The sequence below is a fragment of the Triticum dicoccoides genome, chromosome 3A (assembly GCF_002162155.2).
Source record: "Triticum dicoccoides isolate Atlit2015 ecotype Zavitan chromosome 3A, WEW_v2.0, whole genome shotgun sequence".
NCBI lineage: Eukaryota > Viridiplantae > Streptophyta > Magnoliopsida > Poales > Poaceae > Triticum > Triticum dicoccoides.
The window spans coordinates 58,725,134-58,746,699 of record NC_041384.1 but is presented as its reverse complement, the minus strand read 5'-3'; the positions used below and the strand labels follow the sequence as shown (position 1 = coordinate 58,746,699).

The following is a 21,566-nucleotide window of genomic DNA, read 5'->3' as shown; positions in this document are numbered from 1 at the left end:
AACACCGACAGGAAGATAAGGAGCATAAGAGCATGATGTTTCTTTATCTTCCTGTCTTGCGAGGAACCTTTATCATCAAAATTTGGTGCTTTGGAGATCTTAGAAGCAACTGAACTTGTGTTGAAGCCATTTCAGCATGCAGTTTTTTTCTTCGGAAATACGCGAAGCTTGCGTTTCTATCTTCAGCTCAGTTGTTGCACAATTCATTCATTTTTTAGGTTTGGAGTCTAGAACTATTTTTCTTGGACTTGACTCACATTGCACATGTTCTAATACATTACTCGAAAAAGGTTCCTCAAGGGTGGATTTTCAATAATGATGTAAGCGTGTTTTGGATGCATGTTACGGAGCTGCGGGCCAAAAGAAAGAACACATGACCATATCATGTTCATTTGAAGAATTGAGACTGAAAAAAAAAACAAGAGATACTCTATAAAAAGAAGACCATTACCATGTGTATTTGAAGAAATGAGATTTCTAAAATATGAGAAACAAAAACAAGAGGCAAACCACATGAATGTCTCATGTTTATTTGATGAAGTTAGTCTGAAAATAAATTAAAAATAAACAGAGAGGGCCCAACCGATTTTCAATAATGATGTAAGCGTGTTTTGGATGCATGTTACGGAGCTGCGGGCCAAAAGAAAGAACACATGACCATATCATGTTCATTTGAAGAATTGAGACTGAAAAAAAAAACAAGAGATACTCTATAAAAAGAAGACCATTACCATGTGTATTTGAAGAAATGAGATTTCTAAAATATGAGAAACAAAAACAAGAGGCAAACCACATGAATGTCTCATGTTTATTTGATGAAGTTAGTCTGAAAATAAATTAAAAATAAACAGAGAGGGCCCAACCGGGTTCGAACCGGTGACCTATTGATCTGCAGTCAATTGCTCTACCACTGAGCTATGGACCCATTCGTTAAAAAATTTACTTAACTGTTTGAAGAGTGAAGTTATCAACGATAGTATGATTGATTTTACTTCTTCCCAGCAACTGATTCATGGAATGTATTCTTCTTTTACTTGAACAATGTGCGTATAAGCAAAAGCTGATGTTGTGGTTCTTGTCCTTGCTCTGCACATTGACCTGCAACTGCAAACGTATCAGCTGATCTTAGGTGTAACTTTTCTTTTGGTTAATCTGAAATCCCTATCTGAGTGGGTGACACAGTGCGGTGTGTTTTTGTTAGACCTTGGTGATGGCAGTATTGTCCCAGTCATTTTCTGCTAGAGATTTGGTTTGATGTAGTCTCGGTGGACCAAACTTGTTCACCTGGACATCATTCTGTGCTTGGTTTGAAAACTTGGAGAGAGGTTTTCTTTTGGATTAGGTACAAAACTAAAGGAGTACTAAGGGCTCCTTTGATTCAATGGAATTTCATAAAAAAATGGAGGAATTTAATCATTAGATTTTTTTTCCTATGGTGGTCGTTTGATTCGCAGGATTGAAATCCTTAGAAATTTTTTCATACGATCCATTTGTACTACATTTGGAGAAAATTTTACGTCGACTCAAACCTATCGGTAGAATTTTTTTGTTTTTCGTGTGCTATCAAACATTCTTTCATCCATATTTCTGTAGTTTTGTTATCCTGTAGGATACAAGAGGACATGGCACTCTGTTTCTTCATTTCGAGAATCCTGTGAATCAGAGAAGCCCTAATTGAAGAGTTTGGTTTTCTGTATTCCTTTAGGAACATCCCTCGTAGGGCAAGGGTGCTCGTGCAATTCATTGAAGATAGAAAAAGTTGGATCAGCTAATAAGGACAACCGAGTCGAAACACTCTACAAAACACGGCTTATTGAAAAAAGACATACCAAGACCCTCACATCGAGCGATGGATCTAATAAAGACTAGGGCCAGAGCACTGTAGGCACACTGGTAGTGTTTTAACTTTTTTTATGACAGTGTTTAACTTTATTGCCTCAACAATTACACTAGGATATTCCAAAAAAAAAAACAATTACACTAGGATAGCCGGCAAAGTCATCATGTTGTTGGTGTCTTTCAACGATGATGAAAGAAGCACAAGAACATGACCAACGTTGGGTCAATACCTAGATGACTAGACTCGGTTCTCGTATTAGAACCGGGTTCCAACTTATGCCCACCCATAGATGCTCCTACCTTTGGCTCAATCGCTTTCTTATTTTTCAATCGCTTTCTTAGACACGAGTCTAGTATTTAGTTTGGACTGAACTCACGTTGCTTGTGCTGTAATTGACCGGATTTCTAATAATGAATTAAGCGCGTTTCAGATGCATTTTGAAGTGAAACTTAAAAAAATAGAAAACAAGATGTATTCTACGAAAAGAATACCACATGACCATATAATGTTTATTTGAAGAAGTTAGTTTTAAAAAAAAAATAAGCGCGTTTCGATATGCATTTTGAATTCCAGTTTAAATGAAAAATAAAATATACTCCTGTATTCTAAAAAAGGTACCACGTGACCATATAATGTTTATGTGACAAAAATAAAATTGAAATTAGGGAGGGCCCAACCGGGTTTGAACCGGTGACCTATTGATCTGCAGTCAATTGCTCTACCACTGAGCTATGGACCCAATTTGATTAATTTTTTAATTAAAGACATATTAGCCATCTTCTGTGTGTACACTTTTCTATTTTGAAATCTGCTCTAGATGATCTCGGTTTATTATTAAAAAAAGAAAGAGAGTTTGCTCGGTTAATTTGTGGAAAATCATTACATCGTGTCCACAAGATAGGGCATTCTGGCTGACCTGGTTACCAACAAGACACATCACCGAAAAAAGAAACATTGTCGAGGATGCCTGCAAGGTGTCAACATCGTCACCTCTCCTGAGCAAGTCACTCCAACTACATCGCAAACGACCAACCAAGAGCTCAGAAAATATGTCTAGCAAAGTCACAATACCGGCGCCAACCTTCGTAATTTTTGGAGGTCGTTGCAAATCGAGCCTGCAAATCTTCAAATTTGTTGGTTAGGAGTGCTGATATGGAGGAAGCTTCAAACCCAACCGGCCACGAGGAAAGGAACTTTCATATCGTTCTTCCCCTCCCTTTCATGCCCGTACCAATGTCGTGGCTATGTTTTTCACCTGTAAATGCGACCTTTAACAACCGCTCTCTGCCTACCATCTCCCCAACTACCCATTAATGACACCCGTTCCCGCCGCCCGCCGGCTATACGATGCCTCTCCCTCCACCACTCAGTTCTCCTCAATGGCTCATCACAATCCCATTGCCACCGACATGAAGCAGGAGCAGGTGTACGACTAGGCTGCTCGATGGGCCGAATTCGACCGTGCCTTGGTGGCTGTTAGGAAGATGGATGCTGAGAGGGACCACTGGCTTTGGGACCGCACGCCCACTCCCAACACCGGGAATGACATGGACGAAATGGGATGAGGCAGCCCTGCCCTGTTTCCGCTCAATCGTGGCCCACAATGTCGTCGCCCTTGCAATTTTGGTGTGGGACGAGGTCACTTTGGCTCATTTTTCGTGAGATTGAGGCGGCCAATGCCACATCGTCCAACATGATAAGTACCACCGCAATTATCGTTTCAACAACTAATTTAGAAGGGAGTTTTCCTATGAGAAGACCAGAAGGGAGTTTTCCCGGCCCAATGCTGCATCATCCAGCATCGACAAGTCCCACCATCGTTATCGTTTCAACAACTAGTTTAGTTATAGGTTTAGTTCAAGTTTTAATGTTCTATATATACTAAGTCGTAGTGTGACCAATTTTTCCGCCCCTAACTATGAAATAAACTGCTTGGGTCGGGAAATCGTCCATAAATGAAATCATCTGTGCTAAATTCATGCATGCTTTGTGTGGGTGGGGAGTTGGGCCGGGAAGAAAATGTTATAGCCAATGACATATGAGTCTCACACGCAGATTTCTTTTTACCGATTTTAAGTTTACTCGTTGCTTCGGCAACCTTGAAAATATTATGAAAAATCCCATGTCTTCCTGAAGAAGCTACATCAAAAAAATATCATGTCCTTTTTGAAGTAAACGAACAAGAAGTACTCATGTTTTCCAATGGATATTACGGACCCAAGGGAGTTTTCGTACGAGAGGACCACATGAGTATATCATGTTCTTTTCAAGAAGTGATGTAAAAAAAATGCTCTTTTCAAGAAGTGACATCCGAAAACAAAAACAAAGAAAATACAATAACATGAGGGCCCAACCGTCGTTATCGTTTCAACAACTAGTTTAGTTATAGGTTTAGTTCAAGTTTTAATGTTCTATATATACTAAGTCGTAGTGTGACCAATTTTCCGTCCCTAACTATGAAATAAACTGCTTGGGCCGGGAAATCGTCCATGAATGAAATCATCTGTGCTAAATTCATGCATGCTTTGTGTGGTTGGGGAGTTGGGCCGGGAAGAAAATGTTATAGCCAATGACATATGAGTCTCACACGCAGATTTCTTTTTACCGATTTTAAGTTTACTCGTTGCTTCGGCAACCTTGAAAATATTATGAAAAATCCCATGTCTTCCTGAAGAAGCTACATAAAAAAAATATCATGTCCTTTTTGAAGTAAACGAACAAGAAGTACTCATGTTTTCCAATGGATATTACGGACCCAAGGGAGTTTTCGTACGAGAGGACCACATGAGTATATCATGTTCTTTTCAAGAAGTGATGTAAAAAAATGCTCTTCTCAAGAAGTGACATCCGAAAACAAAAACAAAGAAAATACAATAACATGAGGGCCCAACCGTCGTTATCGTTTCAACAACTAGTTTAGTTATAGGTTTAGTTCAAGTTTTAATGTTCTATATATACTAAGTTGTAGTGTGACCAATTTTCCGTCCCTAACTATGAAATAAACTGCTTGGGCCGGGAAATCATCCATGAATGAAATCGTCTGTGCTAAATTCATGCATGCTTTGTGTGGGTGGGGAGTTGGGCCGGGAAGAAAATGTTATAGCCAATGACATACAAGTCTCACACGCAGATTTCTTTTTACCGATTTTAAGTTTACTCGTTGCTTCGGTAACCTTGAAAATATTATGAAAAATCCCATGTCTTCCTGAAGAAGCTACATCAAAAAATAACATGTCCTTTTTGAAGTAAACGAACGAAAAGCACTCATGTTTTCCAATGGATATTACGGACCCAAGGGAGTTTTCGTATGAGAGGACCACATGAGTATATCATGTTCTTTTCAAGAAGTGACATATGAAAAGAAAAACAAAAAAGAGTATATCATGTTCTTTTTCAAGAAGAGATGTAAAAAAATGTTCTTTTCAAGAAGTGACATCCGAAAAGAAAAACAAAGAAATACAACAACATGAGGGCCCAACCAAGTTCGAACTGGTGACCTATTGATCTGCAACCAATTGCTCTACCAATGAGCTATGAACCCATTTGATGTGGATTTAATACCTAATATTACTCATTAGTAGGTAAATAACGGATAACATTTTTACGCCATACCTAAGCTTTACTTAACTACGGCCAACGTGCAATGTATGTTCGAGATGACGTGTGCTCCAACGCATGAAGAACTCGACATGAAATGTCCGTACACAAGAGAAGACCAAATGCCGGCCGATATACGTGTGGCACTCAAACCGTCAATACGTACTGATCCTCTCATTTTTCAAAGTAAAACAAACGTAGAGTCTCGTATCAATCATCGTATATGAACCAGAAGAACACGATGCTTGCATGAAACAAAACAACATCTTCTTCCTTGTACGCCCACTGCTGCCACTTATATTACACCACCCACACCCAAGCCGACCGGGTTGATTCTCTCTCAAAACCTGCACCATATCAACCAAGCGACGGCCTATCTAGCTAGCTACTTGGCGGCGGCGGCGCCATTGGAGGAGGAAGGCGGAGGCAGCAGGAAGTCGAGGAGGATCTGGTTGAAGAGCTTGGAGTCCTCCTGCTGCGGCAGGTGGCCCGTGTCGGGGATGATCCTCACCGTCGCCTTCTCCCCGAGCTTCTCCTTCACCTTGTGCGCCTTGGCCACCGGGAAGATCTGGTCGAACTCGCCCCACACGATCAGCACCTCCTGGGGGAGAGGAGTGATCTGGAAGCCGTGCCCGGAGGCGATCCCCTTGATCAGCTCGATCTTCCCCTCTCTCTGGACCGCGAAACACTTCTGCACAGTAAAAGCGTATGTACTTTGGTTAATTTTAATCAATTAGTTGCAATCTACTTCCTCCGTTCCAAAATATAAGAATGTTTTTGACGCTACACTAGTATAAAAAACGCTCTTATACTACTCAAACTTGATTTTAAAAATTGTGGCTACATGCATGCTCGCGGTGTCACACACACACATTCTCCACCAACTGTCCGGTCGGTGGCAGACGTGATTCGCCACCAAATCGCTGGTGCGATCCATCATTTTCGTAGCTTTTAATCATGGCGGCGAATGATGCACACTGCAACGACCTTTTCAATCGACGTCGCACCGCACCCATCGTATGCATGGCCTCAGTGTGACGTGGGAGGGAGTACGTACCCGGAGGAGGTCGCGGGCGAGGCACTCGGGGAGGTACTTGGGCGGGCCGTGCGCGCAGATGTCCATCAGCCGCCGCAGCGCCTTGGTGTCCGCCGGCACCATCAGCTCCGTCACGTCCGCCACGCCGCCCTTGGCCGCCAGCGCCCGGTCGTCCTCGGGCCCCTTGGCCAGGTCCGAGCTGCACACCGCCACCTTCCCCACCGTCCACGCTCCGGCTCCCCCGCCCTGCTGCAGCGCCCGCGCCAGGTGGTACGCCACCAGCCCGCCGTAGCTGGTGCCCACGAGGTGCACGACGCGCCCCTCCTCGCCGACGCCGCCGAGGCGGTCGCTGGCGAGGAGCTTGGCGATGGCGGCGGCCTGGAACGCGTCGGAGCGGCCCGGGGCCCGCGTGGTGGACGCGCCGAAGAAGAGCAGCGTGGGCACGACGAGGTCGAAGTGCTTGGACAGCGGGCCCACCTGCGCCGCCCACTGCCACGTCGGGTCCGGCCCGAAGCCGTGGATCAGCACCACCACCGGCCGCCGCCCCCGCTGCTGCTGCCGCTGCTTGGACTCGGCGTCGGGGGAGGAGAGGAGGGAGGGGTGGGCCCAGAAGTGGAGCGTGGTGTCGGCGTCGACGGCGACGGAGCTGGGCCGGAGGCCGGCCGAGGTGAAGGCCCGGCGGAACACCGCGTTGAGGAGGGACACCACGCCGAACCCCATTGCTGTCTATGCGTCTGTCTCTCTCTCTCTCGCTCTGCTCAGCTCTGTCAAGCTCTGCTTCTTCTTCTGCGATGTCTGTCTGCCTCGACGTGCGTCTTATAGTCTGTCTGTCTGCTTGTTTCCGTCCAATGGCATTAGGTTTTGTTGCTTAACTACTGGTGTACTTTGTGATGTTATTCCAGGTAGAGGTAGGTGAGCGTGCATGGTTGGTTCAAGTGTGTCGACTGGATCGTTTCTGCTGCTTCTAGAGAGAGTTGGGAGAGAAAAAGCTGCCTAGAATGCGACTCAGATGGGGATGCAGAGTATGGAGGAATAACCATGGAATGCTCTGCCTTTTTAGTACGAATTGGATGTAATCATGGGTCAATCTTCTACAAAAATGCCTGGTTTTTTCCTCACCTGCCACTCCATCATGGACTGTGTTTCGATGCCTTAAGGCACATGCCTCTATGACATGTGGGTCAACAGATGGTTGTCCCACATGTCAGTGATCCAAAGGCAGGTGTCTTTACGGCATTGAAGTTGCGTCCCTCGATCATGCGCCGGTTTGATCTTTCTTTAGGCTTAAGGCCCCATCGGGAAGAAAAGAAAAATGCAGGAATTTTGGAGGATATGATTCCTATAGGAACTACTCGTATTCCATTGCCGTTTGGAACAAAGGAATACTATCCTACACTCACTTGAAACCTATGTAATGGGTTATTCCATTGGAATTTTGAAGGGAACCAAACTTGATGTCTTATCTCATGCTTTCTTCTTTTGCTGTCTACAATTTATGTGCTTTTCATGTGTGGCACCTAAATGTTAGTTTTTCAATTTTGTGTGGTTTTAGTTCCTATAGTCTTCCAGGATAAACGACATCTCTATTCACGTGTTTTTCCTATTTCTACGTTTTGAGGGGCCAAACAGAGCTCTAGTCCTCGGGAGGCCCGCGTTCCCACATACCCTCAATGTCGAAACCCGGACTCTATACGCGAGAGGGCACATGATGGATATATGCTTCAAATCTTTGAGATCATCGCCACACCTTAGGCAACAAGACTTGTTGAAGATTTTCTTATGTGCAAGGCTGGCCTGGGAGTTTAACCTTGCTACTCCATCTCCATATAGTGCTAGCATTCATATGATCTTCGTCTCCTTGCATCAAAAGGCTAGCTATAAGCTTGTTTGGAGTAGAAGATCTCTCCCCTGCCGGGGAAGTGTTAATCCAACCCGTTAGAGGGTTGAAAATCCTGCAACATAGACATTAACACACCGAATTCTAGTTGTCTGCGATTAAAATAAAAATCTAGTTATTTCATAGATTAGATTCTAAGCCAAGTTGCAAGATATGAGCCACTCTGAATGTTAGTTTGTGGAGTGTGTAATAAGGTTCGGGAAGGCTTCTGCTAGGGCGGAATGTTGTAGCCAAGTGTCTAACCAAAAGTAGATAGTTGAACCATTGGAAGCAAGTACAAAGGTATTTTTTGTGAAGTTTACGTAATTTTTATCCAAAACAAACAGAGATAATATAAAAAAACAGTAACAAACGTCTTCTCAAAATTAAAAAATGGACATGATAGAATAATTAATGTGCAACAATCACTATAGCGTTTATCCTTTCAACTTGACCATAGCAGATCCATAATTTGTATGCTTTTACTTGTATCAGCATCTCGAGGATTCCAAGACAAAGTTAGCCTCACTCCTGATGTAATAATCCGCTTCAAGAATATTGTTCTCTTCACTTATTATTTAATTTGATCTCCTAGGTTGTTTTCTACCATATGCCATTCATTTGATGATTTATTCTTCAGCACACAATTTGACACTATATAGAACCTCGATGATGTAGTCTATTAGCAGTCCGCTGAGATAGTTTTAAAGCGTGTTTGAAATAACATGGATTTATTTTAAACTGTAGGACACGAACCAAGAACTAAGAGTCGGAACAGTGATGAAAAAGCCCTTGGTGCTCCAAGATTGAAGCACACATTGCTTGCTTGTGAGGTAAGATTATTACAGTTTATCCATCACATTGGTTTTTTCTTACATCGCTTGCCAATAGAAGTGAAGTTTGATACAAATCATGGTGCACTAAAAATTTGGGCACTAAAGTAAGCTTTTTAGATTGGCTCCTACAAAAATTGATGTTGATTCTTCAACCCATATTTCTTAATTATTTGTTGGGTAACTTATGAAAGAAAAACTTTGTGATGCTTTATCCGACTCTGCCAATCATGATCGACTAGTTAAGTTAGGATGGGGGAGGAGCCCCACTCCACCATCTTATGTTAGGGTAGGGGGCCTATGCCCCCCTCCCCTCTCATTGAATAATCACATTTATATGGTGTATTAAGACCTTATTTGCTAATGAAAGTTACATTTTTATGTTTATATCCTTGTAATGGCCTTTATGGTATGCAATGTATAGGTGTGAAATTACTTGCTTTACTCTATTATAGCCATTATACCTATTATACCAATAAAACAGCTCCATATAATTCATTTGCGAGTTAGAAACATCAATTATTATGTCAATATTTGGTGTCTATTAAGTATATTTGCAATTGGGTCAACTATTTTGATATCTACATCAACATCTCAAGATGGACAGCTGCCGGCCGGTTCTAGCCATCTACAATGGGGACGATACGACTGACGAGAACGCTTGACAGGAGAAATCCAAAGGAAATCATATAAAATTCTTTCATATTCTTAAACTTCTAGTAATAACAATTTATCCTAAAATGATATGCTCCATGAGAAGGCTACATATTTTGCATTATGGTCACAAGGGAGCCCAAGTTCACTCAATCCTTTTATTCACTAGAAGACCCTTCTAAGGTAATGTATCATGTGTCATGCTTACATATGTAGTATAATCTTATTGGTTGTTTCATTAGAGTATCACCCGGTTGTACTTAGGTGATGGAGTTTCATCAAAAGCTAGTCACATTGAGAACTGTTGGTGTTGAAACAGAGGACAAAATTGTCGTGCTGTCATGAGGAAGACTAGAAGAGCACTGTATCAATAAGGAATCTTATATTATTTGCTGTCTCATTGAGTTTTACTTTTTCTTTATAAATTTCAAGTAGACGGACGTGGGGTATCTACTCCTGAGCTCAAATGCACCTTGATGAACAGTAAAATAGCAAAAAGAGTAAAAAAATAAAAAAATTCTGAATTTGTTTTGTGGTAAACTTAACTGTTTTGTATGCTTGCAAAATTTCAGCACGAAATGACATTGGTAAAGTCGTGGCAAAAGAACAAAATCGATGCTCCAGAAATGCTAGTTTTGAACACATTTTGGAGTACTGATTTTGTATTTTTTTTCCATGACTTCCACGAATGTCATTTTGTGCTGAAATTTGGTTAGCATACAAAATATTTGCCAAAGTTTATCAAAAAAATCAGATTTGTCCAAATATTTTTACCTTTTACTATTCATCAAGGTGCATTTGATCTCGGGATCAGAACATGACTTTTAACACCTTCTATTCTAATTGCATTGGGCTGTATAAATTAATGTGGCACGTATGTAGGTGAATATCTTTGAATCATGCGGCCTGGACCTATGCTCCAGCTGAACCATAACTCAGAACAACCTCTGTCCGAAGAGAGTTAACGAATTTTACAGTCATGTAGACGCACAGGGCCAACTCCAAGATTCCATGCAGGGCGTGATAGACCTCGTGGATCGGGTAGGTCAGATCGATCCGGTAGTCCTACCTTTACCTGGTGTAGAAGAGCTCGTTCCAGCGCCGGCCATGGTGAAGTAGGGGCCAGAGATGGCGGCGGTGGTGTGCTTCCCGTGAGCACCGCGCTAACCCTAGATCGGTAGGGATTGTAGGTGGGGATTATGGCAGCGATTAACCTCGTGGGTCATGCCCCGGCCCCTGATACGTCTCTGTCGTATCTACTTTTCCAAATACTTTTGCCCTTGTTTTGGACTCTAACTTATATGATTTGAATGAAACTAACCCGGACTGACGCTGTTTTCAGCAGAATTGCCATGATGTTGTTTTACATGCAGAAAACAAAAGTTCTCGGAATGACCCGAAACTCCACGGAATATCTTACAATAAATAATAAAAAATCCTCGCCAAATATGAAGACTAGGGGGCCCACACCCTTTCCATGAGGGTGGGGCCCCCCCCTAGGGCGTGCCCCCTACCTCGTGGGCCCCCTGGAGACCTCCTGACTCCAACTCCAACTCTATATATCTGCTTTCGGGGAGAAAAAATTAAGATAGAAGATTTCATCGCGTTTTACGATACGGAGCCGCCGCCAAGCCCTAAAACCTCTCGGGAGGGCTGATCTGGAGTCCGTTCGGGGCTCCGGAGAGGGGGATTCGTCACCGTCGTCATCATCAATCGTCCTCCATCACCAATTTCATGATGCTCACCGCCGTGCGTGAGTAATTCCATCATAGGCTTGCTGGACGGTGAGGGGTTGGATGAGATTTATCATGTAATCGAGTTAGTTTTGTTAGGGTTTGATCCCTAGTATCCACTATGTTTTGAGATTGATGTTGCTATGACTTTGCTATGCTTAATGCTTGTCACTAGGGCCCGAGTGCCATGATTTCAGATCTGAACCTATTATGTTTTCATCAATATATGAGAGTTCTTGATCCTATCTTGCAAGTCTATAGTCACCTATTATGTGTTATGATCCGTTAACCCCGAAGTGACAATAATCGGGATACTTACCGGTGATGACCGTAGTTTGAGGAGTTCATGTATTCACTATGTGCTAATGCTTTGTTCCGGTTCTCTATTAAAAGGAGGCCTTAATATCCCTTAGTTTCCATTAGGACCCCGCTGCCACGGGAGGGTAGGACAAAAGATGTCATGCAAGTTCTTCTCCATAAGCACGTATGACTATATTCGGAATACATGCCTACATTACATTGACGAATTGGAGCTAGTTCTTTGTCACCCTATGTTATGACTGTTACATGATGAACCACATCCGGCATAATTATCCATCATTGATACAATGCCTACGAGCTTTCCATATATTGGTTTACGCTTATTTACTTTCCCGTTGCTATTGTTACAATCACTACAAAATACCAAAAACATTACTTTGCTTTCGTTACTCTTTTGTTACTGTTACCATCACTATCATATTACTTGCTACTAAACACTTTGCTGCAGATACTAAGTTTCCAGGTGTGGTTGAATTGACAACTCAGCTGCTAATACTTGAGAATATTCTTTGGCTCTCCTTGTGTCGAATCAATAAATTTGGGTTGAATACTCTACCATCAAAAGCTGTTGCGATCCCCTATACTTGTGGGTCATCAGCCTCCACCTCTTTTTATATAGCGCGGGTCACAGGGGACCACCAACCATGGTTTGGTTGGGCGCCCCCGATCAGGGCGCGAGTCAAGGGCCCGTTCGACCCATTGGGTTCGAACGGGGTAGAGATCAACCTAACATTCTCCCCCTTGATCTCAACTTTACTTTTAGCTTTATACTTTCTAGTTTATTTGATTCATCACATATTGGTACATAGAGCCTGTTTCATCGTCACAACTTAATTGCCGTTAGAATCATACAGCTACAACATACGTTATGATCAGAAGCAAATTCTGTTCCTTTTGGGCCTATCCAGAAATCATAAGGCTTTCCCTTAAACCCATGCCGGCTAAGTGTCCCTTGAACACATTGGGTGGTAAGCCTTTCGTTAGCGGACCCGCAAGCATATCCTTTGTCCTTATATGCTCGAGACTTATAGTTTGATCCTGGATTTTATCTTTCACAACATAATACCTTATCTCTATTGTTTTGGCAGCATTACTCGACTTGTTTTTGTGAGCATAGAATACTGCGGGTTGGTTGTCGCAATACATATTTAGTGGTTTGTGAATACAATCTACCACTTTCAAGTCGGGTACAAATTTCTTTAGCCATACCGCCTGCCCCGTGGCTTCGAAGCATGCTATGAATTCTGCATGCATCGTGGATGATGCAACTATGGACTGTTTGGAGCTTTTCCACGAAATAGCTCCCCCGGCAAGAGTGAAGACGTATCCTGACGTGGATTTTCTATCATCTCTGTCCCCCTGATACGTCTCCAACGTATCTATAATTTTTGATTGTTCCATGCTATTATATTATCAACTTTGGATGTTTATGGGCTTTATTATACACTTTTATATCATTTTTGGGACTAACCTATTAACCCAGAGCCCAGTGCCAGTTTCTGTTTTTACCTTGTTTTAGGGTTTCGAAGAAAAGGAAAATCAAATGGAGTCCAATTGACCTGAAACTTCATGGAACTCATTTTTGGAAGGAAAGAAGCCCAGAACACTTGAAGTGCACGTAAGGGAAGCTTCGAGGAAGCCACGAGGTAGGGGGGCGCGCCCACCCCCCTAGGGCGCGCCCTCCACCCTCGTGGGCCCCTCGTGGCCCCCCTGACGTACTTCTTCCGCCTATATATCTCCATATACCCTAAAACATTGAGGAGGACAATAGATCGGGAGTTCCGCCGCCAGAAGCCTCCGTAGCCACCGAAAGCCAATCTAGACCCGTTCCGGCACCCTGCCGGGAGGGGGGGAATCCCTCTCCGGTGACCATCTTCATCATCCCGGTGCTCTCCATGACGAGGATGGAGTAGTTCTCCCTCGGGGATGAGGGTATGTACCAGTAGCTATGTGTTTGATCTCTCTCTCTCTCTCTCGTGTTCTTGAGGTGATACGATCTTGATGTATCGCGAGCTTTGCTATTATATTTGGATCCTATGATGTTTTCTCCCCCCTCTACTCTCTTGTAATGGATTGAGTTTTCCCTTTGAAGTTATCTTATCGGATCGAGTCTTTATAGATTTGAGAACACTTGATGTATGTCTTGCCGTGCGTATCTGTGGTGACAATGGATACCACGTGATTCACTTGATGTATGTTTTGGTGATCAACTTGCGGGTTCCGCCCATGAACCTATGCATAGGGGTTGGCACACGTTTTCGTCGTGATTCTCCGGTAGAAACTTTGGGGCACTCTTTGAGGTCCTTTGTGTTGGTTGAATAGATGAATCTGAGATTGTGTGATGCATATCGTATAACCATACCCACGGATACTTGAGGTGACAATGGAGTATCTAGGTGACATTAGGGTTTTGGTTGATTTGTGTCTTAAGGTGTTATTCTAGTACGAACTCTAGGGCTGTTTGTGACACTTATAGGAATAACCCAACGGATTGATTGGAAAGAATAACTTTGAGGTGGTTTCGTACCCTACCATAATCTCTTCGTTCGTTCTCCTTTATTAGTGACTTTGGAGTGACTCTTTGTTGCATGTTGAGGGATAGTTATGTGATCCAATTATGTTATTATTGTTGAGGGAACTTGCACTAGCGAAAGTATGAACCCTAGGCCTTGTTTCAACACATTGCAATATCGTTTACGCTCACTTTTACCATTAGTTACCTTGCTTTTTTTATATTTTCAGATTACAAAAACTATTATCTACTATCCATATACCACTTTTATCACCATCTCTTCGCCGAACTAGTGCACCTATACAATTTACCATTGTATTGGGTGTGTTGGGGACACAAGAGACTCTTTGTTATTTGGTTGCAGGGTTGCTTGAGAGAGACCATCTTCATACTACGCCTCCTACGGATTGATAAACCTTAGGTCATCCACTTGAGGGAAATTTGCTACTGTCCTACAAACCTCAGCACTTGGAGGCCCAACAACGTCTACAAGAAGAAGGTTGTGTAGTAGACATCAAGCTCTTTTCTGGCGCCGTTGCCGGGGAGGTGAGTGCTTGAAGGTATATCTTTAGATCTTGCAATCGAATCTTTTTGTTTCTTGTTTTATCACTAGTTTAGTTTATAAAAGAAAACTATAAAAAGATGGAATTGAGTTTGTCTCATACACTTCACCTTTTTAATATCTTTCGTGAGTATGATGGAAAGGATAATTGTGCTCAAGTGCTAGAAGAAGAAATTTATAAAATGTTTGGCACTAAATATTTGAATGATGGGCATGATTGCAATGTTGTTAGTATGAATTCCTTGATTATCCATGATGCTAATGATATGCAAAGCCACAAGCTTGGGGAAGCTATGTTTGATGAAGATGATATTTTTTGTCCCCCAAGTTTTGATGAGAAAATTTATTATGATTAAAGCATGCCTCCTATTTATGATGATTATATTTATGAAAGTGGATTTGAAGAGGTCATGACTTTAATTTGTGATGAATCCACTATTCCGGAAGAGGTTCCAATTGATTATGAGAACAAAGTTGCTATCTATGATGATTATTGTGATGACTTGTATGCTATAAAGAATAATGATATCCATGAAACTTGTCATCATGATTTTAGTTTTCAATTGGATTATGCCTCACATGATAATTATTTTGTTGAGTTTGCTCCCACTATTATTCATGAGAAGAATTTTGCTTATGTGGAGAGTAATAAAATTTCCATTCTTGTAGATCATGAAAAGAATGCTTTATGTGATAGTTATATTGTTGAATTCATTCATGATGCTACTGAAAATTATTATGAGGGAGGAATATATGCTTTTAGGAATTGCAATAATATCAAGTTTCCTCTCTATGTGCTTAAAATTTTGAAGTTATGCTTGTTTTACTTTCCTATGCAAGTTGATTCTTGTTCCCACAAGTTGTTTGCTCACAAAATACCTATGCATAGGAAGTGGGTTAGACTTAAATGTGCTAGTCATATTCTTCATGATGCTCTCTTTATGTTACAATTCTTATCTTTTATGTGAGCATCATTGAAATCATCATGCCTAGCTAGGGGCGTTAAACGATAGCGCTTGTTGGGAGGCAACCCAACTTTATTTTTTTCCTTGCTTTTTGTTCCTGTTTAGTAATAAATAATTCATCTAGTCTCTATTTATATGTGGTTTTATGCTTTTAATTAGTGTTTGTGCCAAGTAGAACCTTTGGGAAGACTTGGGGAAAGTCTGGTTGATCATGCTGTAAAAAACAGAAACTTTAGCGCTCACGAGAATTGCTGCCATTTTTAGTTGGAAAGTGATATTCAGTTAATTGTTTTTTCAGATGATTAATAAATAAATTCCTCAGGTCCATAAATTTATTTGAGAATTTTATGAGTTCCAGAAGTATACGTTTGATCCATATTACTACAGACTGTTCTGTTTTGGACAGATTCTGTTTTTCGTGTGTTGTTTGCTTATTTTGATGAATCTATGGCTAGTAAAATAGTTTATAAACCATAGAGAAGTTGAAATACAGTAGGTTTAACACCAATATAAATAAAAAATTAGTTCATTACAGTACCTTGAAGTGGTGATTTATTTTCTTATACTAACGGAGCTTACGAGTTTTCTGTTAAGTTTTGTGTTGTGAAGTTTTCAAGTTTTGGGTAAAGATTCGATGGACTATGGAATAAGGAGTGGAAAGAGCCTAATATTGGGGATGCACAAGGCACCCCAAGGTAATATTAAAGGATAGCCAAGATCCTAAGCTTGGGGATGCCCCGGAAGGCATCCCCTCTTTCGTCTTCGTTCATCGGTAACTTTACTTGGAGCTATATTTTTATTCACCACATGATGTGTTTTGCTTGGAGCGTCAATTTATTTTTTTAGGATTTGCTTGCTTTTATTTAGAACAATTTTTTTCATCTTTTAATTCAATAAAAGTGGCATTGATAGCCTTTACTATGCCTATTTTAGAAGTCCACATGTTGCTGTTTGAAAACAGAAAGTTTACCGCTGTTGCAATAATTCCCTAGAAAAGTCAGAATGTGATAAAATGTTGAAACCTTTTGAATATTAAGCTCTGATAAATTTACTACAGTGGGAATTTTCTTTCATAATTTTTGTAGTTAGGTAAGTATAGATCTAGCTGCATTCTTTACAGACTGTCCTGTTTAGGCAGATTGCTGTTGTGCTTGCATTGTTTGCATATGTTTGCTTCTTTAATGATTCTATTTGAGGATAGGACTATTAAATATGCAGAGGAATTTAGTATGCAATGTCGAATAATAATTTTAGTGATTTGCTACAGTAGAGTATGATAAGGTTTTGGCAATGGTTTATACTAACTTATCTCACGAGTCCTTGTTGAGTTTTGTGTGGATGAAGCTTTTGAGATTTAGGGAGACCGTGATATGAGAGGAATTAAGGAGACACAAAAGCTCAAGCTTGGGGATGCCCAAGGCACCCCAAGATAATATTTCAAGAAGTCTCAAGCGTCTAAGCTTGGGGATGCCCCGTTGGCATCCCACCTTTCTTCTTCAACAACTATCGGTCAGTATCGGTTGATCCTATGTTTTTGCTTCTTCACGTGATGTTTGCTTAGATGTCATTTTCTTTTGCTTTGCTTTCTGTTTGAATAAAATACCAAGATCTGAAATTCTTAAATGTTAGAGAGTCTTCACATAGTTGCATAATTATTCGACTACTCATTGATCTTCACTTATATCTTTCGGAGTAGTTTGTCGTTTGCTCTAGTGCTTCACTTATATCTTTTAGAGCATGGTGGTAGTTTTATTTTGAAATAGATGAACTCTCATGCTTCACTTATATTATTTTGAGAGTCCTAAACAGCATGGTAATTTGCTTTGGTTATGAATTTAGTCCTAATATGATGGGCATCCAAAAGGGATACAATAAAAACTTTCATATAGAGTGCATTGAATACTATGAGAAGTTTGATAGTTGATGATTGTTTTGAGATATGAGGATGGTAATATTAGAGTCATGCTAGTTTAGTAGTTGTGAATTTGAGAAATACTTGTGTTGAAGTTTGTGATTCTTGTAGCATGCACGTATGGTGAACCGTTATGTGATGAAGTTGGAGCATGATTTATTTATTGATTGTCCTCCTTATGAGTGGCGGTCGGGGACGAGCGATGGTATTTTCCTACCAATCCATCCCCCTAGGAGCATGCGCGTAGTACTTTGTTTCGATAAATAATAGATTTTTGCAATAAGTATGTGAGTTCTTTATTACTAATGTTGAGTCCATGGATTATACGCACTGTCACCCTTCCACCATTGCTAGCCTCTCTAGTACCGCGCAACTTTCGCCGGTACCATAAACCCACCATATACCTTCCTCAAAACAGCCATCATACCTACCTATTATGGCATTTCCATAGCCATTCCGAGATATATTGCCATGCAACTTTCCACCGTTCCGTTATTATGACACGCTTCATCATTGTCATATTGCTTTGCATGATCATGTAGTTGACATCGTATTTGTGGCAAGGCCACCGTTCATAATTCTTTCATACATGTCATTCATGCATCATTGCACATCTCGGTACACCACCGGAGGCATTCATATAGAGTCATATCTTGTTCTAAGTATCGAGTTGTAATTCTTGAGTTGTAAGAAAATAAAAGTGTGATGATCATCATTATTAGAGCATTGTCCCAGTGAGGAAAGGATGATGGAGACTATGATTCCCCCACAAGTCGGGATGAGACTCCGGACGAAAATAAATAAATAAAAGAGGCCAAAGAAGCCCAAATAAAAAAAGAGAAAAGAGGCCATAAAAAGAGAAAAGGTCCAAATAAAATAAAAAATTAAAAAAATGAGAGAAAAAGAGAGAAGGGGCAATGCTACTATCCTTTTACCACACTTGTGCTTCAAAGTAGCACCATGATCTTCATGATAGAGAGTCTCCTATGTTGTCACTTTCATATACTGGTGGGAATCTTTCATTATAGAACTTGGCTTGTATATTCCAATGATAGGCTTTCTCAAAATGCCCTAAGTCTTCGTGAGCAAGCAAGTTGGATGCACACCCACTTAGTTTGTTTTTGAGCTTTCATACACTTATAGCTCTAGTGCATCCGTTGCATGGCAATCTCTACTCACTAACATTGATATCTATTGATGGGCATCTCCATAGCCCGTTGATACGCCTAGTTGATGTGAGACTATCTTCTCCTTTTTGTCTTCTCCACAACCACCATTCTATTCCACCTATAGTGTTATGTGCATGGTTCACGCTCATGTATTGCGTGAAGATTGAAAAAGTTAGAGAACATCAAAAGTATGAAACAATTGCTTGGCTTGTCATCGGGGTTGTGCATGATTTAAATATTTTGTGTGGTGAAGATGGAGCATAGCCAGACTATATGATTTTGTAGGGATAGCTTTCTTTGGCCATGTTATTTTGAGATGACATGATTACTTAGTTAGTATGCTTGAAGTATTTTTTTATGTCAATATTAAACTTTTGTCTTGAATCTTATGGATCTGAATATTCTTGCCACAATAAACAGAACTACAAGGATAAATATGTTAGGTAGCATTCCACATCAAAAATTCTGTTTTTATCATTTACCTACTCAAGGACGAGCAGGAATTAAGCTTGGGGATGCTGATACGTCTCCAACGTATCTATAATTTTTGATTGTTCCATGCTATTATTGAAGGAAATATGCCCTAGAGGCAATAATAAAGTTATTATTTATTTCCTTATATCATGATAAATGTTTATTATTCATGCTAGAATTGTATTAACCGAAAACATAATACATGTGTGAATACATAGACAAAAATAGAGAGTCACTAGTATGCCTCTACGTGACTAGCTCGTTAATCAAAGATGGTTATGTTTCCTAACCATAGACATGAGTTGTCATTTGATTAACGGGATCACATCATTAGGAGAATGATGTGATTGACATGACCCATTCCGTTAGCTTAGCACTTGATCGTTTAGTTTGTTTCTATTGCTTTCTTCATAACTTATACATGTTCCTATGACTATGAGATTATGCAACTCCCGTTTACCGGAGGAACACTTTGTGTGCTACCAAACGTCACAACGTAACTGGGTGATTATAAATGTGCTCTACAGGTGTCTCCGAAGGTACTTGTTGGGTTGGCGTATTTCGAGATTAGGATTTGTCACTCCGATTGTCGGAGAGGTATCTCTGGGCCCTCTCGGTAATGCACATCACTCAAGCCTTGCAAGCATTGCAACTAATAAGTTAGTTGCAGGATGATGTATTACGGAACGAGTAAAGAGACTTGCCGGTAACGAGATTGAGCTAGGTATTGAGATACCGACGATCGAATCTCGGGCAAGTAACATACCGATGACAAAGGGAACAACGTATGTTGTTATGCGGTCTGGCCGATAAAGATCTTCGTAGAATATGTAGGAGCCAATATGAGCATCCAGGTTCCGCTATTGGTTATTGAGCGGAGACGTGTCTCGGTCATGTCTACATAGTTCTCGAACCCGTAGGGTCCGCACGCTTAAAGTTCGGTGACGATCGTAATTAGGGTTTTTGTGTTTTGATGTACCGAAGGTTGTTCGGAGTCCCGGATGTGATCACGGACATGACGAGGAGTCTCGAAATGGTCGAGACATAAAGATTGATATATTGGAAGCCTATATTTGGATATCGGAAACGTTCCGGGTGAAATCGGGATTTTACCGGAGTACCGGGGGTTACCGGAACCCCCCCGGGGGTTATTGGGCCTACATGGGCCATAAGGGAGAAGAGGAGGGCCGCCAGGGCAGGCCGCGCGCCCCCTCCCCCTAGTCCGAATAGGACAAGGGAGGGGGGGGCGGCGCCCCCCTTTCCTCTTTCTCCCTTCCTCCTTCCTTTTCCAACAAGGCAAGAGGGGGGAGTCCTACTCCCGGTTGGAGTAGGACTCCTCCAGGCGCACCCATAGGGCCGGCCGCACCTCCCCCTCTCCCTCCTTTATATACTGAGGCAAGGGGGCACCCCATGACACACAAGTTGATCCTCGTGATCGTTCCTTAGCCGTGTGTGGTGCCCCCTTCCACCATATTCCACCTCGGTCATATTGTAGCGGTGCTTAGGCGAAGCCCTGCGTCGGTAGAACATCATCACCGTCATGACGCCGTCGTGCTGACGAAACTCTCCCTCAATGTTTTGCTGGATCGGAACTCGAGGGACGTCACCGAGTTGAACGTGTGCAGAACTCGGAGGTGCCGTACGTTCGGTACTTGGATCGGTCGGATCGGGAAGACGTACGACTACTTCCTCTACGTTGTGTCAACACTTCCGTTGCCGGTCTATGAGGGTACGTAGACAACACTCTCCCCTGTCATTTCTATGCATCACCATGATCTTGCGTGTGCGTAGGAAAATTTTGAAATTACTACGTTCCCCAACAGTGGCATCCGAGCATAGGTTTTATGCGTTGATGTTGTGCATGAGTAGAACACAAGTGAGTTGTGGGCGATATAAGTCATACTGCTTACCAGCATGTCATACTTTGGTTCGGCGGTATTGTTGGATGAAGCGGCCCGGACCGACATTACGCGTACGCTTACGCGAGACTGGTTCTACCGACGTGCTTTGCACATAGGTGGCTGGCGGGTGTCAGTTTCTCCAACTTTAGTTGAACCAAGTGTGGCTATGCCTGGTCCTTGC

At 41.8% G+C, this 21,566-nt stretch overlaps 1 protein-coding gene and 2 non-coding genes across 4 annotated transcripts; all 3 read right to left on the bottom strand.

Annotated features, from left to right (window-relative positions):
• Positions 1–853: 853 nt before the first annotated feature.
• TRNAC-GCA lies at positions 854–925 on the bottom strand. Its single transcript has one exon. It is a non-coding gene; the product is annotated as a tRNA-Cys (tRNA).
• A 1,582-nt stretch (positions 926–2,507) lies between these two features.
• TRNAC-GCA lies at positions 2,508–2,579 on the bottom strand. The gene has a single exon. It is a non-coding gene; the product is annotated as a tRNA-Cys (tRNA).
• A 3,005-nt stretch (positions 2,580–5,584) lies between these two features.
• LOC119267105 lies at positions 5,585–7,395 on the bottom strand. 2 transcript variants are annotated; one of them, XM_037548419.1, is made up of 2 exons: positions 6,495–7,395; positions 5,585–6,125 (listed from the first exon to the last, which is right to left on the bottom strand). In XM_037548419.1, exons 1-2 carry the CDS (start codon positions 7,191–7,193, stop codon positions 5,823–5,825), a joined length of 1,002 nt encoding a protein of 333 aa, XP_037404316.1. In that variant the 5' UTR covers positions 7,194–7,395; the 3' UTR covers positions 5,585–5,822. The 2 variants fall into 2 exon arrangements, with proteins under 2 accessions (XP_037404316.1, XP_037404315.1); XM_037548418.1 differs by having other exon boundaries at positions 5,585–6,128; positions 6,495–7,389.
• Between the last annotated feature and the right edge of the window lie 14,171 nt (positions 7,396–21,566).